We start from the raw sequence: 21,413 nt of genomic DNA on the forward strand, positions 1-21,413 counted from the left end.
TCAGGATAAGCAAGGAGGGAAGATAGTGTGCTTCCCACATGGGGACACATACTGAGGCAATAGGGCTTGTGAGGTATATAAATCCTGGCAATCCGGCCACCGGGCCAGTATGTGAGAATGCCAGTGCTGTCTGTGGGAGTTCCAAGACTAAAGTTTTCAGAAAACTAAAATCACTATCACATAACACATCAACATGATGTGTGTATGTGTGTGAAAAACAATCTGACTCCTGTCTTTATCAGAAAAGAATTAGGTCATTCATGACTCAGGGTTGATTTAGATGTTTCACTGTCAGGGTTAAACACATTTGTTTCCAATAAGTTGTCAAAGCAATTAGCAGTAAATGTTTTTAATTTTCCAAATGAGGGCCTGGGATCAACCAACACTTTCATGTGCTAATGTCTAAAGTGAAGACACAGGCCTTGTGTAGTAAGTGAATAAAGTTACTCCTCTTCACTAAAGGAGTATGAACCCTCAATCATGAATTTGCTAATCTTTTTTTCCCTGCTAAGACATTAGCCAGAGCTTATAACATACACACTTGTGTACATGTGAACATTGCACACCCGCATGTGTACAAAAATGTTATAAGTAGAGGAGTGTGAGAAACTTTACAGTCAACCTTTACTCAACAGCAATTGGAAATACCACCAATGCAAAGTGCTGGACTAATCCTGACCTATCAAGAGGAAAAGTCTCCACCTGCGCATGGAAACTAACCGGGCCAAGGTAAATCAGCTGTGATATCTGGGAAATTATAAACACACTCCAGCCTATCACAGGTGACGTTTCAATTTGAGACCAATTATTCTGGACAAATAATCTCAATTTTAAAGGCACATTACCCTCTCTCCTTTACCACCACCCCCACCCCCCCACCTCCAGAGGCAGTAAGTAATAAATCAGTCCTGTAGAAGAAATGGGTTACATCTCCCTAAATCAAAAGTTCAGATTTGGTCAGAGTAAAACTCTTCTAAAACTAAGAATCCTTTCCCAGCCCATATTCCCTCCTTTCCTTCCACTCCTGCCTTCAGTCCCCCAAAAGAGAGATCATTAATAGAAGGATTTGACTTAGATTACTATTAATGATTTCTGTGTTTGTTGAGGTAAAACTGAGGCAAGAATTCTCAGTGGGGGAAAGGTAGAAGGAAGGTGGAGTGGGGAAGAATTTTAGGTTTTAATAGCTTTCCTTTGATGAAATCCAAATTTTTGATTGAAGATATGACCATTTCTTCTACAGAATTCTGGCTTATTACTGTCTGACTCCAGAGGGGGGAAGGCTACATGCTCTTTCTAGGCTCAACATCTTTCTCTTCCCCAGCATACCCTCCCCATCCCAACAAACTTATTTTTCTTACTACTATGGTCTCCCCACCATTGATTTTTTTTTTCTCTTCCATCATTCCATAGACTCTCTCCCAAGCCTGTCCCATGTCCACAAAGAGGTTTGGAGTTTTCATTGCAGAAGAGGACTGCCAAGTGGAGAAGTCGAGTTCCAGATGGTACAAGCCATCTTCCCCACCCCCAAGCCCCACTTCAGGAGGTTCTATTTCCTGGATGTGCAGTCACGTGGGTCTTGTGGACGACCCAAGTGCAGCTGGTTTTCCCGGCCTTAGAGGAAGAAGCCTCTGGCCTCTAGTCAGATTTTGTTTCAGGTCTCCTGCCTTCCCCCAAGTCCAGTTCAGTCAGGACACAGCGGCAGAGTAATTGCGTGGCCTTGGTAACGGCAGCTAAACAGAGAAAGAGAAAGACAACGTCCTCACAAACTAGCTCCAAAATTAACACACATGAATCAGTCCTCCTGTCCTGAGAATAATTGCAAGGATTCTTCACCCAGAGCCCCCATCAGCTGAGCCAACCTCAGGCAACCTGGGAAGACCGTTCTCTCCTCATCCCCATTTACTTTTGGGGGTGTCTGGTGAGTCAGTTGGCTGGTTTAGTGCCCAATGCTGCCTTGCTCCTGATCAGCCTCTACTGCTCTGAACTTTTCCTTTCCCACCTATCTCCAACCCACCAAAAACACATATATCTTCAAGTCCTTTCCCAGAAGGTTCCTGCTAACAGTACCTTTCCAAATAACGAGCTGATCTGAAAAACTACCCTGTGCTGTGTTCCTCCTCCCAAGTAACTTGCAACTTTCATCGAGGTTACTGGAGAAGGTCCTAACTAACCTAAAACAATGACCAACAGTGGAAATTTCAGAAGTCCTGGTAGACAAAGCTTGCTGCCCGCCCCACATAACCACTGGCCACTTTCTCCAGCACCTGCAGGTCGAGCCAGCTATGGAATTCACTCTGCTTATCCCCTGCCTCACCCATCCTCACGCCAAGGAGGAGAGATACTCACCCAGAATCTTCCCAATGAAAAGCGGTTTCTTGGATGCAGGCAAGTAAATGCCGACAAAGTAGACAGGAATCCCAGAAAAAGCGATTCCGATGCCAATCAGGGAGTTGATAGTGTCGCTGTAAAGGGGTACAACCAACAGGAAAACAGAGCATGCGCAGAAAACAATAGGGAAAAACAGGCTCAGCTGGAAGAGAAAGGAGAATGAAAAATGTGAATATTCAATGCTGGACCCAAGGATAAGATCCTCTATGTAGGGCCCTTCACTCCTTTCAGTCCTCCCACTCTACCTCCAGCCTCCTGACCATAGCTTAAGGCGAGAGGGGAGAGAGAGTCTGCGGGTGGCCTGGCTGGAATTCTCACAAGGACATACCAGGATGGGCTGTGACCAGGCTACCTGTTAATGGGACCTAAGTCCATGGGTCAAAGAGGCCTCTTAAATAAACAAGCCCCAGTTTCCTCTCCTCCTCCCCCAGCCCTTCCCTTCAGCCAACAAGAACAATAACCTCACCTTGAGGGGTCTAGGCCTCTCTGGCTCCTTGATCCGGAGGTAGAGCTGCCCTACAACTGATAAACCCACAAAGAACCAGTAACTGAAGCTAAAGTAGTTGATAAGCAGGAAGACATCCTTCACAATGAGGTAGATGATGGTCATGGTGCACTGTGAAGAAAAAGGTTTCATGTTGCAAAGGAAAGGCCATCACAGGAGATTTTGATATGTGACATTCACCATTTCATATCATGAATACCTAACATTTGTACAGTGCTTCATGATTACAAAACCCTTTCCTATCTTTCACATATATTATCCAATCTGATCCTCCACAACAACCCTGTGGGAGAAAAGAGGTCAGTTATTATTCATTCCTATACTCTTAATAGGCAGGACAGCAAGGTGGCCCAGTGAAAAGAGTGCCAGGCCTGGGGTCAGGAATACCAGAGTTCAAATCTGGCCTCAGACACTTCCTAGCTGTTTGCCTCAGTTTCCTCATCTGTAAAATGAGCTAGAGAAGGAAATGACTAACCCCTCCCATGCCTTTGCCACGAAAATCCCAAAATAGGATCAGGAAGAGTAGGACACACAACTGGAACAACAACAGTACTCTAATAACAACTCACATTTATATAGCACTTTAAGGTTTACAATGCTTTTGCCACACAATCACTTTTGGAAGCAGGCAGTCCAATTATCCAATCATTTTATAGACAAGGAAACGGGATTTATGGGTTGGGTTGCAAATTGTAACGTGAGTAGTAAGTGACAGTGTCAGGACTAGAACCTAAGGCCTCTGACTCCTGGTAATGTTCTTCCTCTTTATACCACACTGCCAACCACATAAAGGGTCTTAATAAATGAATGTGGGGGTCATGCAGTTATGATTTATAAGTGTCTGATTTGTATATCATTTTTATATATCTATATACCCAGGATCATATAAACATTTCTTGGGCAAAAAATAATAGCAAGCAGTGTAAGAAACTCTGACATTCCCCCCTCCATCCCTTTACCATCCCATCCTTTCAATACACCCTTTAGTTCTGAGGCTCCTGCTCCTCTTTCCTCACTGAAACCACTTTAAGAGTAAACTCTTTCCTTTCCAGACCGGAATCAGGACCACTGTTCCAATAGGATGTTGTGAACCATTCTAGTACCTTGAACTCCAACTCCAATATCACTACCCTGTTTTCCTTCAAGAATATGGCCCCATTACCCCCAGATAAGAGCTAATAAAGCAGCCAGATTGCAAATCTTTACTCCCCATAAGTCCATTTCCCTTCTAGTGCAAGAAAGCTCACATTGAAGAGCAAAGCAGGAACAGGTGTGAAGCGCTCAATGTGAATCATGGAAAGAAGATAGGGCAGATGACCTTCTCGAGAGCCCACAAAGAACAACCTAGAACAGAGAGAAGTTAGATTAAGTAGAATTCTCCCACATCCAACAGTCATTTAGCCCTGAAACATGTGGGGGTACACACACACACACACACACACACACACACACACATCTATACATGTACATATACATCTATATCTAACTATAAATCTACCTATCTTACAAACACACACATACACCATTATCAAAATCCTAAACTTTATATTATAAAGAGCTGAGTGAATGGCAACCAGGCTCCTGAGATGGAGGGAGGCTACATTAATCCAGCCAAAGAGTTGATCAGACTTCCAATTCAAAGCCTGCTTCCCTTAACCCCAATGATAACCCTTAAGATAGAGCTTGCTCATATAAACAGCCTTGCCTTCAGTCAGCAAGAAGGCAAAGCCTATGAATGATTCCCATGATTCTCCTTTTTTCAATTATAACTGTCCCATTTTAAGAAATCACAGGTTGTACCAACTATGAAGCCTCCCTATCTTTACCCAGAGCCTAGACTAGTTACTAAGACAATAGCATTAAGTACTTTCAATACATACACCCCTAAAATTGGAGGGGTACAGAGGAGCAAGGCCTTTAAAAGTCATTTCACAGGCCAGCAGAGCCAGCCAGTTGGTGCTATCTGCCATTCACATAAATGAGACACAAACTAGGCAGCACGAGAGCCATATTACCTTGATGAAGCAAAGATCGATGCATTGAGGCCCCCAAAGCAGGAAAAGGCAACAGCAATAGGAATTGTCCAACTAAATATGCCAAATACCTTGTCAGCAAATGTCTGGTAAATGAAGAAAACAAATTAACACAAAGACCAGAGTGTCTCACAAAGACCTGAAGTGGATGAGCATTACATGGCCTAGGCTGCAGACTAATCTCTGCTTCAGACCAGATGATGGCTTCCACAGACCAATTTACCATCCCAAGAACAAGGGGAGAGACAGAGGTAAGTGGCCCAGCCCAATTTTACTCTGTTTGAGGCTGGGCTGATCCTCAGTAAAGGGAAGAATAGAGTGGAAAGAAAATGCTTGTGACACTATTCCCAAGACACCCAAGAACAGAAATGGGATCTAGGGCCAGGGGGGCTCACCACAGCCACAGCATCACTCCCCAGCACGGCCTGGATATCCAACACTGTATAGTAGGCCACGTTGGTCAAGATATAGATGAGTGTCACAACAGGCATAGAAATTGCAATAGCCAAAGGCAAGTTTCTGTAAAGAAAAATATCAAATCATTCACTGGGACCTTGCAGCTCCTTCCTTCAGACCAACAACATTAACTGAATCCCTTTTGGGAAAGCACTTTATGAGATTCAAAAATGCAACTATGATATGTCCTTAATCCTTGGGGTCTACTGAATTTCCTTAACGAGTTGCTACCCACAATATTTTTTAATTGCATGATTACTTGAGGTATCAGTCATAGGATCTTAGATTTAGAGTTGAAAGAATTCTTAAGAATTTCTTTCTTTCATCTGACTTCATTTTACAGATAAAGAGGTTGAGGATTAATCAATGAGCCCAAACTCATATAAGTACTAAATGACAAAATCAGGAGCCATATGCAAATCTTCTGACCCCTAAATCCATTGTACCATGCTGTCTCCTTAAACTATCCACTAAGATATGTCTTTTCTTTTAAAGGCATCATTTAGATGAACATCACAAGAATATTTTGAATCTTTCAACTGGTGAAAAAATGATTTTCTAAAAAATTGTAGCTACCATGAGAGTATTCATGGAAGGTTTATTCAAGTAACCCAGTTGGCATATTGGGAGCTGAGGTCTTTACCCTTTTGGCAGGAATATATGGCTAGACTTGTTTAGACTTCTCTTTAGGCTGCAGGTTTATAGTCAGGCAGGGTTTGGATCTGACTACTAAAGTCACACTTCCTCTAGGTCGGGCACTGGTGCTCTAGGAGTATATAATGTTTGATGAGGTGAAGCCATGACCTTCCCTCCCAACTAACTCTCTCTTCCTTTCCATCTATCCTTTTTTCCGCTCTAAGCAATATAAGGTAAGAGGAAGAGGATGGACAAATGAAGAATAGAGAAAAGGCAGAGGAGATAGGGATGCTCAAATCCATCCTCAGACATTTGACAACTTACTAGATGTGTGACCCTGGGCAAATCATTTAACCTCACCAAAAAAAAAAAAAGGGCGATATAAGGAAAGATAATCATTTATGTAAAGGTACCCACCACCAATGAGATTCCCAACATAAATTAGTCTAGTAGTGCAATATGATCTCAACTTTACCTTTCCGGATTTTTGATTTCCTCTGTTACAAAATTAAGAGTGTCCCAACCTGAGTAAGAGAAGAGGGCAGAATACAGGGCGAGAGAGAGATTTCCCATGTCCCAGGAAGCGCCCTGAAATGAATCCTTAAAGTGCTCAGAATGTCCTGCAAAAGGGTTGGGGAGAGAAAGGGGAGGGGAGAAGGAAAAGAAACATAGAACCGAAAGACAGCAAAAGAGAAACACACAGAATGAAAGAGAAGCAAGAAGAAAGACAAAAATTGGGGGAAGAGGGGAGTTAAGAACAGAGAAGGGGGGAAGAGAATAAAGAATAAACAAAGTTTTAGTGTAAACAAAATCAGAACTACTGCCCCACTCATCCCAAATATGTTCAGTGCTCTCTCAACTAAAACAAAACAGCCCAGCAAAGTAAAAATATAGGCATTTCTAGCTACCTTTTATCGTAACACCCTTAAAAAACCCCAATTACCATTTCCTGCCAAAAGCTTGTTGGTAATGATACCTGACCAATTTTTTTTAACAATAAGAATATTGTTTCGATTTCCATATACCGAGAATAGTTTTTTACCACATCCAGCACTATCTCTTGACATCACCAACCTCAGCTTGGAAACAGAGAGTAATTTTTCTAAATAAGTTTATCAAGCCCGTGAATGATTCCCATGATTCTTTTTTCAATTATAACTGTCCCATTTTAAGAAATCACAGGTTGGTACAACCTGTGTTGTACCTCCCTATCTTTACCCAGAGCCTAGACTAGCTACTAAAACAATCATTAGATCCTAGCTCAAAAAGCTGTCCCCCAGTCAGCACCTCTCTCCTTGGATTTTTTCTTAGCTCTAGGAATGTGTGAGACACACAGAGATTTTCTCCCAGACTTGGGAAAACAATGGTCCTCAGGACTGGGGACCACTGAACCCTGTGTTCAGCATCTGATAGCCCCAGTAGTGCAGAGCCTTTGGAGCCAGGTTAAGTCTGAATATATTGGGAAATGACTTAAGTGATTCCAGGTTATACAATAATCTTACCCAATAGGTCATAAATGGGAAGGAGTCTTTAAATGGGTCTTTAAATGGGTCTAAATCCCTCATCTTACACATGAGGAAACCAAAACCCAGAGAGGTTAAATTTCTTGGGGAAGAATATGCAGATAGTACTACAGAATTTGGAACCAAAAATAGGTCCTTCCAATATACCAAAACTTTGCACCTTCCAATATATCACACTGCCCCTGAACCTTGAATAAAAATCCCTGGGAAATCATGGTTAGCCTCCCACACCAAGCATAGGCCCTGGCTCTCCTGACTTCAGCTGTGCTTGCTCAGAGTCCAGTGTTCTGCTTCCAAACAGAAATAATGATGAAAAACCCCAAACTCCACTCCCCCTTTGATGCCACTTTTTTGGTAAGGTTTGAAGAGGAATGAGCAAGCTTCTCTGTCCCTAAATAATCTTCCTTTTTACCTACTACAGTATCTGAGATTCCATGTATGGAAATTCTCTCTTTTGAAGTTCTAAAGACTTTTGGTCTCTAGGAGCCCAGAAACTTCTGAAAGGGGTAAACACCTTTAAGCTTTTATCAGTTGACAGCTTAGCAGGTATCCAGGAAATTTAGAAAAGATCAAGGAACAGAACAGATAAGGGGAGAAGAATGTCGAGATGCAGCAAGGCTTCCCAAGTTGAAGCCGGCCTACAAGAGGCCCGACTAGAGAAGGACACAGTTAGAAAAGGGAGGAAAACTGGCTCCCTAGCCCGCTGCTCCAAGCCCGTCTCCAGCAAAGCATTCTCCACTGAACCCTGGTTACACCGAGCACAATAGGCCTCTCCCTCTCTCCCAACATAACTCTGGGCTCTGTATTTTAAAGTTCCCGCAGACTGGGCGGTGTCCCAGTGCTTGTCCTGATGGGGGAAAAGTCCTGAAGAAGAAAGGGCTGCAGCCTCACAACCCAGCTGACCCAGGGCCCGGTCTCCTGCCCATACCCGAGATGAGGCTCCAGAAAGCCTCCTCAACGTCAGAGAACACACGTTGCCGTCTCATCAGGGAGGTGAAGCCGGTCCTGTCCCGGCTGCCAGAGAAGCCGGCAGCAAGCTCCACCTGATATCCTTTCTCCCTCCCAGGACCAACTTACCCTGGCACAGTTTTATAAGGCCTGTGACGATGATAGCAATAAGAGCAAGAACCTTGGCATAGGTGAACACATCCTGCACACGCGTCCCCCACTTCACATATGCACAGTTCACAAATGTCAGCAGACCTAGGAGAGAAAACCCACGTGGGGTAGCAGGTCACGGGCAGGCGTGGGCAGAAGACCCTGCCCACCCTACCATCTGTCTAACTGCTCGGGGAATAGATATACAGCTCAGACTCAGGACCTGGAATTACTCTGGATCCAGAAACACAAAACACCAGATAATTGGGTCAATGAAATGAAGCCCCTCCCCCCCCCAAAAAAAATCCGAATATCCCTGAGGATCATTCGGCACTGGGCCTTCTCCTGAGAACACAGGCACGCATACCCCATCACTATCTCTTCTCAACTAGAGAATTCCCTCCATGAAATAGCTCCCACTCCCCACCATCTCCCACTTCACACAATATTGATGCCAGCTCCCCTCCTCTCTCTGCAAGGAAAAGTCTCAGACAGGAAGAAGGTCAGGAGCTAAATTAAGGGATGATTAATGTGAGATGTTGGGCCTGACAGATTCCTGGGACACCAGCCCACCTCCCTCCCTTCCCACAATTATCCTGCCCAACCTTCCTACTAGCTTAAAAAGTCCATCAATGAAGCAAGTAAGTTCAATGGGGAGGGAGCAGGAAGGAAGGAACCTGGTTAAACTTAGTGGAGAAGGGAGTGATCCAAAAATGAGAGGCAGAGGCAGCTGGGTGGTACAGTGGACAGAGCACCAGCCCTGAAGTCAGGAGGACCCGAGTTCAAATCTGATCTCAGACACTTAAGACAACCGTGTACCTATGTGACCCTGGGCAAGTCACTTAACCCCAATCGCCTCAGCAAAATAAATACAGGTAGATTGCCTTATACAAAGCAAGTTGATTTACTGATGACTTCAACAACATTTAGTATATTCTACTGAATCCTACATAAGTCCTCCAATACCCCACACTTCTTTGTGCCTCAGTTTACTCATCTGTAAGAAAAGGAGGAAAATGGACTAAATGACCTCTAATATCCCTTCCATTCTAAATCTATAAACGCTGTAAATTTCCAGTATCATTGAGACCCATAGAGAAAAAAGATTTGGCTTTGATTTTTACTTAGTTTAATTTCAAGATCTCCAATTTTCAAAACAATTCTCACTACAGTCTATCTGCATTGAACAGTAGTTAGAAGTATTATCCTCAGGGTATTTTTTCCCTTTCCAAACAAACAAGTTGTACGAAGGGCAAGGAAAAAAGGACAAGGGCATCAGAAAACAAGTAATTTATTTACAAACCTGGGTCAGAAAGAAACATAGTGACTTTTATATCTCCGCTACACTCAACCCTAAAGTTACTTTTTCTCAATAAACCTGAAAAGCTATTACAAAATATCCTAACTCCATCCTTACTTTTTAGATTTTCCCCTCAATCTTTTCAAGACCAGCATCCACAGTATGCAAATACCCTCATTACTCCATCAGAAAGGTTATCCTTCATCTTCTCCACATATCCAGGTCCCACCCTCATTGCAGAAGTCTTTTCACCTGCACCAGCACATTAACATCTTTGTTTTACTGTATTTAGCATCTGAACCATGGAGATTAATACTGCTTCTTTACCTAATCTTTTCTCTAGCCTCAATTATCCCTTGCTTCATGCTGCTTCTTGGGCAGCTCAGAAAGGGTATCGTTCTTTCTGTGTGTCTCAGTTTTACACAGTGCTAAACACTAAGAAAGTTCAATACTTTTTAAATTGAACCAAACTGAAGTATTCCTTTCTTCCATCAAAGCAACTGTAGTTGAAACGTTAGTCTCCGATTTCCCAAGCAACAGGTAATAAAAAGCCCATACTGTCAGAAAGCTAATCCTTCCTCTAAGTCATATGGCAAGAAAGATCTCTGGACCAGCTCATGGACATAAACAATCCAGGAAGTAGGCAGCCTCTAGTCATACATCAAATTTCATTAAAAGCAAGACAAAAAAAAATGATTAGATAATAAGGTGGGGAAGGGATAAGACAATAGAAAAAGAGAGAAAGCATCCAAAAGAAGGTCAAGAAACTTTGACAGCTGGCAATTATGACTATCTATTAGAACTAAGACTAGTGAGCATAGGAATTTAATCCAAGGATAGATGAAGAGCACAACTCTGATACACTATAAGTAAGCAAAAATTGTTCCTAGCTCTGAAACTATTACCTAACCCCACCTTCTTACCCCCTAACTTCTGATTGTCACATTTCTGACCCTTTCAGTTTACTGCTCCCCCCCCCCTTCCACTCTCTAGTAAGACCCTGAATCAAGCATTTACTAAATATCAATTATTGAGGGTACTATACTAAGCTGTACAATTATTGAGGGTACTGTACTAATATAAGAACAAAAATGAAACAATCTTGGCTTACTGGTGGATATATATGTATGTGTGTGTGTATGTATGAATATATGTATGTATCTATCTGTAGACTAAAAACAAGGTAGTTCAGAGAGAAAGGTTTAAGGGTAGGAAGAGTGGAAGGAAGGATTAGGAAAAGCGTCAAGCAAAAAGTAATGTTTGAGCTGAGCCTAAAAGTAAAGAGGTCACAGTGCAATCCGAGGATGGGAGATGATCATCACAAAGACCTGGAGACAGGAGATGTGGGGAAAATCTCAAGAAGACCAGTTTGGTTAACTGTTGTGTGGAAAGGGGAGCAATGTATACTTAATGTGAAAAGGTAAGTTAGGGCCACATTACCAAAGACTTGAAAAGTCAAGCACAGAAGTTTATATATTTGACCCCGTGAGTCATTAGGGAGTCATTAGAGCTTACTGAGGAGGAAAGAAACAGGTTCAGACACTCATTTGAGGAAATTTGCTTTTGCAACTGTGTGAAGGGTGGATAAGAGTAGAGAGAGAGCTGAGACAAGATCAATTATGGAGGCCATTATTAAAAAAAAAAAAAAAAAAAAGGAATAAGGACTTGAATTAAGTGGTAGCTGTCTGAATGGTGAGAGATGATGTGGATGTAGAAAAGGAAGATCTGTCAATGGATTAGCCTGTTGCAAAAAGTGCAGTTGAAGATAACCCTTAAGTTATAAACCAGGGAGAACAGAAGACTGGTCATACCTTTAAGAAAAACAAGAAAGTTAAGAAAGGCTGGGTTTGGAGGAAAATGAAAACAAGTTTGTTTTGAACATGATGAGTCTGACGTATTTATGGAAAATCTAATTTGAACTGTGCATAGATACAGTGATATGGGATTGAAGTTCAGGAGTAAAATTTAGGAATGGATATACAGATCTGAGGGTCACATTCAGATATAAATTAAACCCATGGGAATTGATGAGACTGTTAAAAGAAAGAGTGTATATAAAAGCCCAGGACAGAATTTTAGGGTATAGTAATAAATTAAGGTTCGTGATACAAATGTCAGAACCATGGGAGAGTACTATCAGGAAAACCCAGAGGAGAGAGAATATCTAGAAGAAGAGAAATGTTTGATGAAACAAGGAGATCAATAAGGATGAGACCGAGAAAAGCCCATCAGATTTGGCAATTTAAAAACTGTTTGGTAATTAGAAAGAGCAGCTTCAATTAGTGATGAGAACAGAAGCCAAACTGGAAAAAGCTGACAAGAGAATGAAATAAAAGAAAATGGAAACAATATGCAAGGACAGCTTTTTTCCGACTGTTTTCTGAGAATTTCTGACAAAGGAGGGTGGGAAAATACAGAGCAATAGTTTGAGGGAATGGTGAGGTCTAGTAAAAGTTTTTTAAAAGGATGAGAAGACTTGCACACATTTACAGGCAATAATGAAGAGATTGCATGGAAGACGACAAGGAAGATAATTGAGGGGGCATTCTGCTACAAAAGATAGGAAGGATTGAAGAAGGGGCCACTTTATCATCAGACTGGACAAAAAAAGAGATAGTAGAGATTGATGGCAAGAGATTTCGTGATGAAGAGAAGAGTGAGCTCACACTGAATGTATTCAATTTTCTTTGTAAAATATGAGTCAGAATCCTCGCTGGGGGTAGGAGAATGAGAGAGAGGAATCACTCAAAGGGGAAGGAACAGTGATCATTTGGAGAGGAAGGAAGGATTTGTCTTGCTGAAGTGTAAGGGCCTATAAAGTTAGTTAACAAATTCATAGTGTAGCCTATCAGTTCAGCAGTAAAGTGAAGAAGCATTTATTAAGCCCTTAAAATTTACAATTTCCCTTACATTCTTCCAAGAGAACATAAGAATACAAAAGAAGAAAATGGTGGCAATAATCCAGGATTGAGGTTCAACAAGAATTTAGCAACAACAGGACAAGCAGAAAAGGCATTCAAGAGTGGATAGCAGTGTGGAATTGAACTACATCATGGAAAGTAAGGAAAATCAAGTCAGAGTAAGGATAATGCCTGAGAAAAGGCAAAAAGATTAGAGGTTACAAAAAGGACAGGGAATAGTTTTAGGAGGGATAAAGCATAGGGAGACCGAAATGATATAAAGTTATGATCAAATAAAGCAATGTCAAATCACATAAGAAAGGCCCAGAGCTCCCTTTGTATCGAATCTTTGATTATTGCTTCTGCTTTCCTGGATCTATAATCATAGGAGACTCTAAACCAATTGCTTAAAATGGCCTAGCTCATCAATCTCTTGAACATAATTGTATTAAGCCTGGGCCAAGTACTGGGGATACAACAAAAAGACAAAAAATAGCCCCTAAATCTGGTCATATTACAATAAAAACTATATTAAATAAATTTTCCCTCCAAATAACAATTTTCAGTTCCAAACAGTTCCAAAGCAAAGAGGCCATTAGGCTCAGTCCCACCTCAAAGCTGAAGTACTTCTTTCAAACCTTCCAATCTTCCTTTCTCAGTTTTCTCTTAACTAAATCCGCATTCATCTTCTTCTGGGCTCTCAAATAGGATCTTCATCTTACAGACCAATGAATTCTCAAAATACTTATTGAACAAAGAACGACCACAATAAAAATCATAGATATTTTTATAGCATTTTAAAGTTTGCATTTGATGCTCGGGATGGCCCTGTGAAATAAGCACTATTTTGACAGAAGAGGAAAATGAGGTTCAGAGAGACAAGTGGCTGAGGCAAGACTGACTCCCAGTCCTGATAATAATTCAGTACATCCTAATGCCTTTCCAAAAGGAATGAACAGAGCTACAAAATAGAAGCTTGATTTCTGCAGGTTTTTTCCTTTAACCTGATGCCCAGAAATCTCTTCTTACCCTTGAACCACCTAAGAGACACTGCTGCTCTCATAAATAGGCCCCAGGGAGGATGTCCCTGTCTGGAGAAGCTTAATGCCCCCAGGCTGAAGTGGGAACCTCAGAGATGATTACTGCTAAGAGAAATGGTGAACATAGAATACTGGATGTCAGCTCTCTGGGATGAGCCCTCGACTCCCAATACCAATTTCCAAAGAATTCAATACGTTAATTCTCTCCTTAGACAGACCCAGATTCTCCCATCTGAGACACAGACTCTTTTGTCTGGGAGTTTCTATAAGCAAACTGGAGAGTTTTTACTTGATCATCTCAGATAGCCTTTCCAGCATTTGGCTCTGATTAGGGGGGGAGCTTAGTGACTATTTAGAACCTGGGCTCCACTGCAGAGGGGGTTTAGTTAGAGGTTAACTATGCTGTGGGCAGAGATTTAGGAGAAAGAGCCACAATACTGTAAAAGTAAGAAATCCTTTTTTCTCCCCTGACAACCATTTTCCTGGTACCTACTTTCTATACGATGCTGAACAACAGACACCTTTGTGACCTCAATCCTGTCCTGGGATTTCATGTCATCATCCTTCCTGTCTTGACCTCAGGGGCATATTGGGGAGAAGGAATTACCTTCTTTTTAAGACACCTTGTAGCTATAATCAGCTAAATATCACAGGAATAGTATTTTATAAATACAGGAAAAAAAACACCATTTCCCTTTGAGATTACTTTGTTTGAAGATTTCCCATTTTCTCATCCTGCCATCTGGGGGAGGGGGGGAGGGGGTAAGAGGGGAAAAATTGGAACAAGAGGTTTGGCAATTGTCAATGCTGTAAAGTTACCCATACATATAACCTGTAAATAAAAGGCTATTAAATTAAAAAAAAAAAAAAAAGAAAAAAAAGAAAGAAAGAAAGAAAGAAATGACCAACAGGATGATTTCAGAAAGGCCTGGAGAGATGTACATGAACTGATGCTGAGTGAAATGAACAGGGTGTCAAGAGATCATTATATACTTCAACAACAATACTATATGATGACCAGTTCTGATGGACCTGGCCATCCTCAGCAATGAGATCAACCAAATCATTTCCAATGGAGCAGTACTGAACTGAACCAGCTACGTCCAGAGAAAGAACTCTGGGAGATGACTAAAAACCATTACATTGAATTCCCAATCCCTATATTTATGCCCACCTGCATTTTGGATTTCCTTTACAGACTAATTGTACAATATTTCAGAGTCTGATTCTTTTTGTACAGCAAAATAACGGTTTGGTCATGTATACTTATGGTGTATCTAATTTATATTTTAATATATTTAACATCTACTGGTCATCCTGCCATCTGGGGGAGGGGGTGGGGGGAAAGAGGGGAAAAATTGGAACAAGAGGTTTGACAACTGTTAATGCTGTAAAGTTACCCATACAAATAGCCTGTAAATAAAAGGCTATTAAATAAAAATAAAAAAATAAAAAAATTTCCCATTTTCTCTGTCCCTTGAAACATTCTTTTCTTTTTAAATTTTTTTTTGTTTTTTTATATTTTGAGTTTCAAATTCTCTCCATCCTTCTAGTCCCTCCTCTTCCCACTGAGAAGGCAAGCAGTATGATATCAATCATACACATGAAAAGTCATGCAAAACTTATTTCCATATTAACCTATATTGGAAAGAAAAAAAAAGAAAGTCAAACAAAAATATGCTTCCATCTGCATTCAGAATTCAGTTCTGTCTTTATAAGAGTATACAGCTGTGGAGATCAAGAGGTCCTTGTCCATCCCAAAGTTTATCCAAAAAGGTTAATCTCTCATCATAGTTCTATTCAATTGTTAACTAAGGTCACTCGAGTTTACATTCAAGCTTACCCTGTAATAACTAAAAGTTTCTAGATCCTTCATAGAGATTTTCTGTAAATGTTCACATTTCTACACATTTTTATTACAAAGCACTTTCCTCACAATAATCTTTTGGGGTACTATGATAATTGTGATTATGATTCCCAAATGAATGGAACTATGCCCCAAGAACTATAAAATTATGAACTATCCATAAACCTATAAACTATCCCAAAAAGATCAAGGAAAAAGGAAAAGGACTTATATGTACAAAAATTCTTAGACCACCTCTTTTTGGGGTGGCAAAGAACTGGAAATTGAGGGAATGCCTACAAATTGGAGAATGGCTAAACAAATTGTAGAATATGACTGTGATAGAGTCATAAGAAATGAACAGGGATCAGGTTATTTCTACCTTTTGTATCTTAAGATATACTGTGACATATTTAACATGTATAGGACTGCTTGCCATCTGGGGGAAGGGGTGAAGGAAGGGAGGGGAAATTTTTTTAATTAATTAATTAAAAATAAAAATAAAAAATAAATAAATTTTAAGAACCAAAAAAATAAAAAAGAAATGAACAGGGATGCTTTCTGAAAAACCTGGGAAAACTTATATATAAACTGATGCAAAGTGAAATGAGCAGAACCAGAAGAACACTGTACACTGTAACAGCAATAATATATATGATCAACTGTGAATGACTTATCAGCAATACAATGACCTAAAACAATTCCAAAGGACTTAAGAAAAATGCTATATACCTCCAGAGAAAGAATTGATGACATCCGTCATCAGTTTACAGGTTGAAAAATACTTTTTTTTAAGTTTATTATTCTTGGGGTTTTTTGGTTTGTATTTTCTTTTGCAATGAGGCTAATATATAAATATTTTACATGACTGCACATATATAATTTATGTGAAATTGTTTGCCCTCTCAAGGAGGCCTAGAATTTGGAACGCAAAACTTTAAAAAACGAATATTTAAGAGACAGGTGGTGCAGTTCGGAGGACCTGAGTTCAAATGTAACCTCAGACACTTGACACTTCCCAACTGTGTGACCCTGGGCAAGTCACTTAACCCTAACTGCCTGGGGGTCTGAATATTTAAAAATTTTGCTTACATGTAATTGAGAAAAAAAAATTAAATTAAACCCACTAGTTGACTCTAGGTCATAGATTCCGATCAGACAGAAGAAAGGACCTGCATATAGGGGTAGATTTTTATGGGTGAGGAGTGGTCATGAACCCTAAGAAACAGAATAAACAAGACGTAAGTTCAGAAGCAAATGACAGTTAGCTGTGTGGCTCTGACCTCAGAAGTGGGGCAGAACAGGGATATGCTTGTAAATGCTCAACAACTAACTCTCCCCCCGAAAAAAGTATATAATCTGCATTAACATTTTCTCTATCACTTTAAGTAACATTAAAACAATAAATCGCTCTCTGATTTGTGGCATTTCCCTATTTCTGAATTGTAAATGATCACCCTAAAAATGTTAACACTAGATCTCTAAAACCAATACAAGCAGGCTTCCACACACTCCTGAAGGAGGATGTCAGTTCCAGTTACCAATCTTGTCTACAGTTTACAGAGGAATAGTCAGGTCGGGAATCTCAGATCAAAAGGAAGCCTATAATTCTGTCACACTGAAACAGCAGATTTCCAATTGGCTTTTAGGGGCTAAGCCAGTAGCAATTTGTTTGAATTATAAATGAGGCAAATTCACAGGTATGTTGCTCAGATACAAACCCAGGCCAGAAACTAAAACTCAGATCAGGAGTACAGCATTCAGATTCTAGCCTGAATTAGACTATTTTGGAAACACTGAAAGTTTGCATGTCCCCAGATTGAGCTGTAACAAAACACTCAAAACCCCAAGAAAGCCACAAAAGCCCAAACACCTTCCTTCCAAAAGTACACAGAGCTCAGTCCTGACATAAAGAATGAATTTAAGAAGAAGGCTAAAAGAATGGAAAACAAAACAAAACAAAAAAAAAAAAAAAGTCATGCTATTAAGGACACACAAAACACAAACCCAGAAGAGAATGATTCCAAAACATCTTTTGCCAAAGCTTCAAAGTGTGAACACAGGTGTTCAACTAGAATTACTAGGAAAGTAAGATTTTTTAAAAATTATAAATGCTTTTAAAAAGCTACCCAGATGACATTGATTCATTGTTGGTGGAGTTGTGAACGAATCCAACCATTTTGGAGAGTAGTTTGGAACTATGCTCAAAAAGTTATCAAACTGTGCATACCCTTTGATCCAGCAGTGTTACTACTGGGATTATATCCCAAAGAGATTATAAAGAAGGAAAGGGACCTGTATGTGCACGAATGTTTGTGGCAGCCCTTTTTGTAGTGGCTAGAAACTGGAAACTGAATGGATGTCCATCAGTTGGAGAATGGCTGAATAAATTGTGGTATATGAAAATTATGGAATATTACTGTTCTGTAAGAAATGACCAACAGGATGATTTCAGAAAGGCCTGGAGAGACTTACAGGAACTGATGCTAAGTGAAATGAGCAGGACCAGGAGATCATTATATACTTCAACAACAATACTAGATGATGACCAGTCCTGATGGATCAGGCCATCCTCAGCAACAGAGATCAACCAAATCATTTCTAATGGAGCAGTAATGAACTGAACTAGCTATACCCAGAAAAAGAACTCTGGGAGATGACTAAAACCATTACATTGAATTCCCAATCCCTATATTTATGCACACCTGCATCTTTGATTTCCTTCACAAGCTAATTGTACAATAATTCAGAGTCTGATTCTTTTTGTACAGCAAAATAATGTTTTGGTCATGTATACCTATTGTGTATCTAAGTTATATTTTAATATATTTAACATCTACTGGTCATCCTGCCATTTAGGGAGGTGGGGGTAAGAGGTGAAAAATTGGAACAAGAGGTTTGGCAATTTTAATGCTGTAAAGTTACCCATGTATATATCCTGTAAATTAAAAGGCTATTAAATTAAAAAAAAAAAAAAAAAAAAAAAAAGCTACCCAGATTTCTTAGAACTAGAGGGAAAAATGGAAACAAAAAATACCCTTGGTTAGTTCCTGAAACTCCCAAAAGAAAACTCCCAGAAACATCATAACCAAATCCAGACCTTTAGGATCAAAGAAAAAATACTGCAAGCAGAAAGAAAGAATTTAAAAGACCAGAGCTACATAGAAACTTTGAAGTGTAGACTAAGAGTTAAGAGAAATATAAAAAAAAACACATGAATGAACAATCATAAGGGACTAAACAAATTTAAAATTGTTTATACATTTTTTAATATGAGATGATACATGTGTTCATGTGTATGCTAAAGCCAGCCTTAATGCTTGAGAGAATCAGCTGTTACATTTTCAGCCTATTTACACCTCAGAAATTGCCTGAAATTAAGAAAACAATGCTAAAATGATAATAATGCAGATAAGACTTAGTATATCAGACATTCAGAGAAATGGCAGTTAAACACTTACTAGCACACTTGCGCAGGTTTCCCTTCTGAAACCTATCATCATCAAGGGTCACAGAGGGAATCTAATCAGACAGAAAACCTGAGAGTGGTTCTTTCATATCTCAATGATTTTAAAAGAAAAATGGAAAGGCAGAGGAAAAGGAACAGATGAAGGCAAGGGAGAAGTTAAAGAAAATTATCTCACATAATCATAGTACATAAACAGAAGTTTATACAAACAAGGAGGAAGGAGTGAGAATGTAGCCGAAACCTGAACTTCACTCTCCTATGACCTAATCAAGGAAGTAAAATATATGTATATATACACACACACACATACACACACATGAAAAGAAATACATTTCATTCAACAGAGAAACAGAAAAGTAAGAGGGAAAATGGAGGAAAAGAAGACTATATTAAGGAAGGGATTTTCCTAAGTATATCAAACTCTAAGGATATATGAAATATTTATAGTTCTTTTGGCAGTGACAAACAAGGGAGATACTTATCAATCAGGAAATGGCTGACCATATTTTGGTATATAAATCTGATGGAGTATTAGTGTGCTAAAAGAATTGATGTAGGGAATGGTTTCAGAGAAACCTGAGAAAACCTGTAGAAACTGATACAGAGTAAAATAAGCAGAATCAAGAGAATGATTTATACAATGACAATAACATTGCAAAAAACAATTATCTTGAAAAACTTAAGAACTCTGATCATAACCATGATTCCAGAGGAATCAATAGATGAAAACTGTTATCCTCTTGGATAAAGAGAGGGAAGGGCTCAAGAGAGCAGAATGTTAAAAAAAGAAAAAAAAAACTTAGTAACTTTTTTTATATGCATTGTAATTCTGTTCTAACTAAAAGATATAGTCAAGGAAAACTGATTTTTCTGATTTTTCCCTACCCCTTCTGTCAGTATTTTATTCCAAAGAAAACTTTAGCATTATATAGAGAGTACAGAATTTGAAATGTGGACATAGCCAGTGGACATGGCCAAAGCCAATTTAGACATGGTTTTCTTTCTCTCAACTGGGGGGAGAAAGATAAGGAAGACATTTTTACTGATTGAAAAAAAATTTCCTTAAAAGAAAAAAGTGAGCTGAACCATTAATTGCTCCTCTATGATCTGGATATGGTCTTACTGCCTGGTCTCAGTCCTAGCAGACAATTCTCTCCTCTAAAAAATCCTCAGATGGGATTTCTGGGACAAAAGGAAATACTGCAGTTGGCTAAGTAATCTGAGGGAAAGGACACGTCAGATGAGCAATGCCAAGTGACACAGTGACTTAGTCCCCTTTCCAATAGACCTAGTTTCTCCTCAACTCAAAAGTAATCAATAAATCAACCTCTTCAAAAAGCCATGGGCCTGTGACTCATGGGATTCAAAGAAGTTTTGCTACCTGTAATTTGGAGCTGCCTAAAACCACAAGAATTGTGCACTTTTTAAAAATTAATTCTCTCCCACTTAAGAATAAGGAGTGATTCCTATGAATTCTTAGGTGAGGAAATTCCATCAACCAATACATATTAGCAGCACCTTTTCTACACCTTATGGTCTTACAATTGCCCAGAGGAATAAAGGATGAAGTAAGCAAGCATCGGAGATGGGACTCAGTAGCTCTGAACATAACTCTATCCACTGCATTACGTTACCTTTTTGTTAAATTACTTTTAGCTTATTTTTTTAACAATGAACAAATTAGAAATGCTGCTAAACCTTCTGACAAGAGATAAGGAAACAACTAATGATAATTCAATGCTGGCAGTACCAATAATGAGCATCAGTGCCATTTCTTCATTAGAATGGTTGATTCTTCAAGATTCAATGGACTTTCAACAATCTTCTGACTTGTCCTTGGTAATTTTACCACAGAGATCTTTGACTTTCTCCCAGCCTTGTAGCACAAATAAATAGCAATACCCCAAGAGGAATCTGGGACAGAGGTACAATGCAATCTCCTTCACAGAGATTTCATTCTAAATTTATTTAAACAGCCAGAAAGACAAAGGAAAATTTATCTATGAGAGATTGGGGAAGAATGGGAGAACTGCTATTCAGAGAAGGCCCTTGACCATCCATAAACTATCTCCATACAAGCCTTTGGAAAACAAACAAAACAAACACAAGGGTTTAAGTTCCAATTACATTCATCAGGCCCAATCAGCTTATGATCTCATCATGGATATGCAGAGCTCCTCTGTCCCCATCCACCCAAAAAGCCTCAGTAAGACTAGACA

At 39.7% G+C, this 21,413-nt stretch overlaps 1 protein-coding gene across 2 annotated transcripts in view; it reads right to left on the reverse strand.

Moving 5' to 3' along the window:
* Positions 1–391: 391 nt before the first annotated feature.
* SLC7A6 (solute carrier family 7 member 6) overlaps positions 392–21,413 on the reverse strand; it is a 29,751-nt gene continuing 8,729 nt past the window's right edge. For both annotated transcript variants that reach the window (XM_031950216.1, XM_031950217.1), the window contains 8 exons: positions 8,619–8,744; positions 6,494–6,638; positions 5,322–5,445; positions 4,909–5,012; positions 4,141–4,237; positions 2,855–3,004; positions 2,347–2,530; positions 392–1,730 (listed from right to left, as the gene is read on the reverse strand). In XM_031950216.1, coding sequence (XP_031806076.1) covers positions 1,636–1,730; positions 2,347–2,530; positions 2,855–3,004; positions 4,141–4,237; positions 4,909–5,012; positions 5,322–5,445; positions 6,494–6,638; positions 8,619–8,744 — 1,025 coding nt within the window. In that variant the 3' untranslated portion in view covers positions 392–1,635. The remainder of the gene's footprint in view (positions 1,731–2,346; positions 2,531–2,854; positions 3,005–4,140; positions 4,238–4,908; positions 5,013–5,321; positions 5,446–6,493; positions 6,639–8,618; positions 8,745–21,413) is intronic.

The sequence above is a fragment of the Sarcophilus harrisii genome, chromosome 2 (assembly GCF_902635505.1).
Source record: "Sarcophilus harrisii chromosome 2, mSarHar1.11, whole genome shotgun sequence".
Lineage (NCBI taxonomy): Eukaryota > Metazoa > Chordata > Mammalia > Dasyuromorphia > Dasyuridae > Sarcophilus > Sarcophilus harrisii.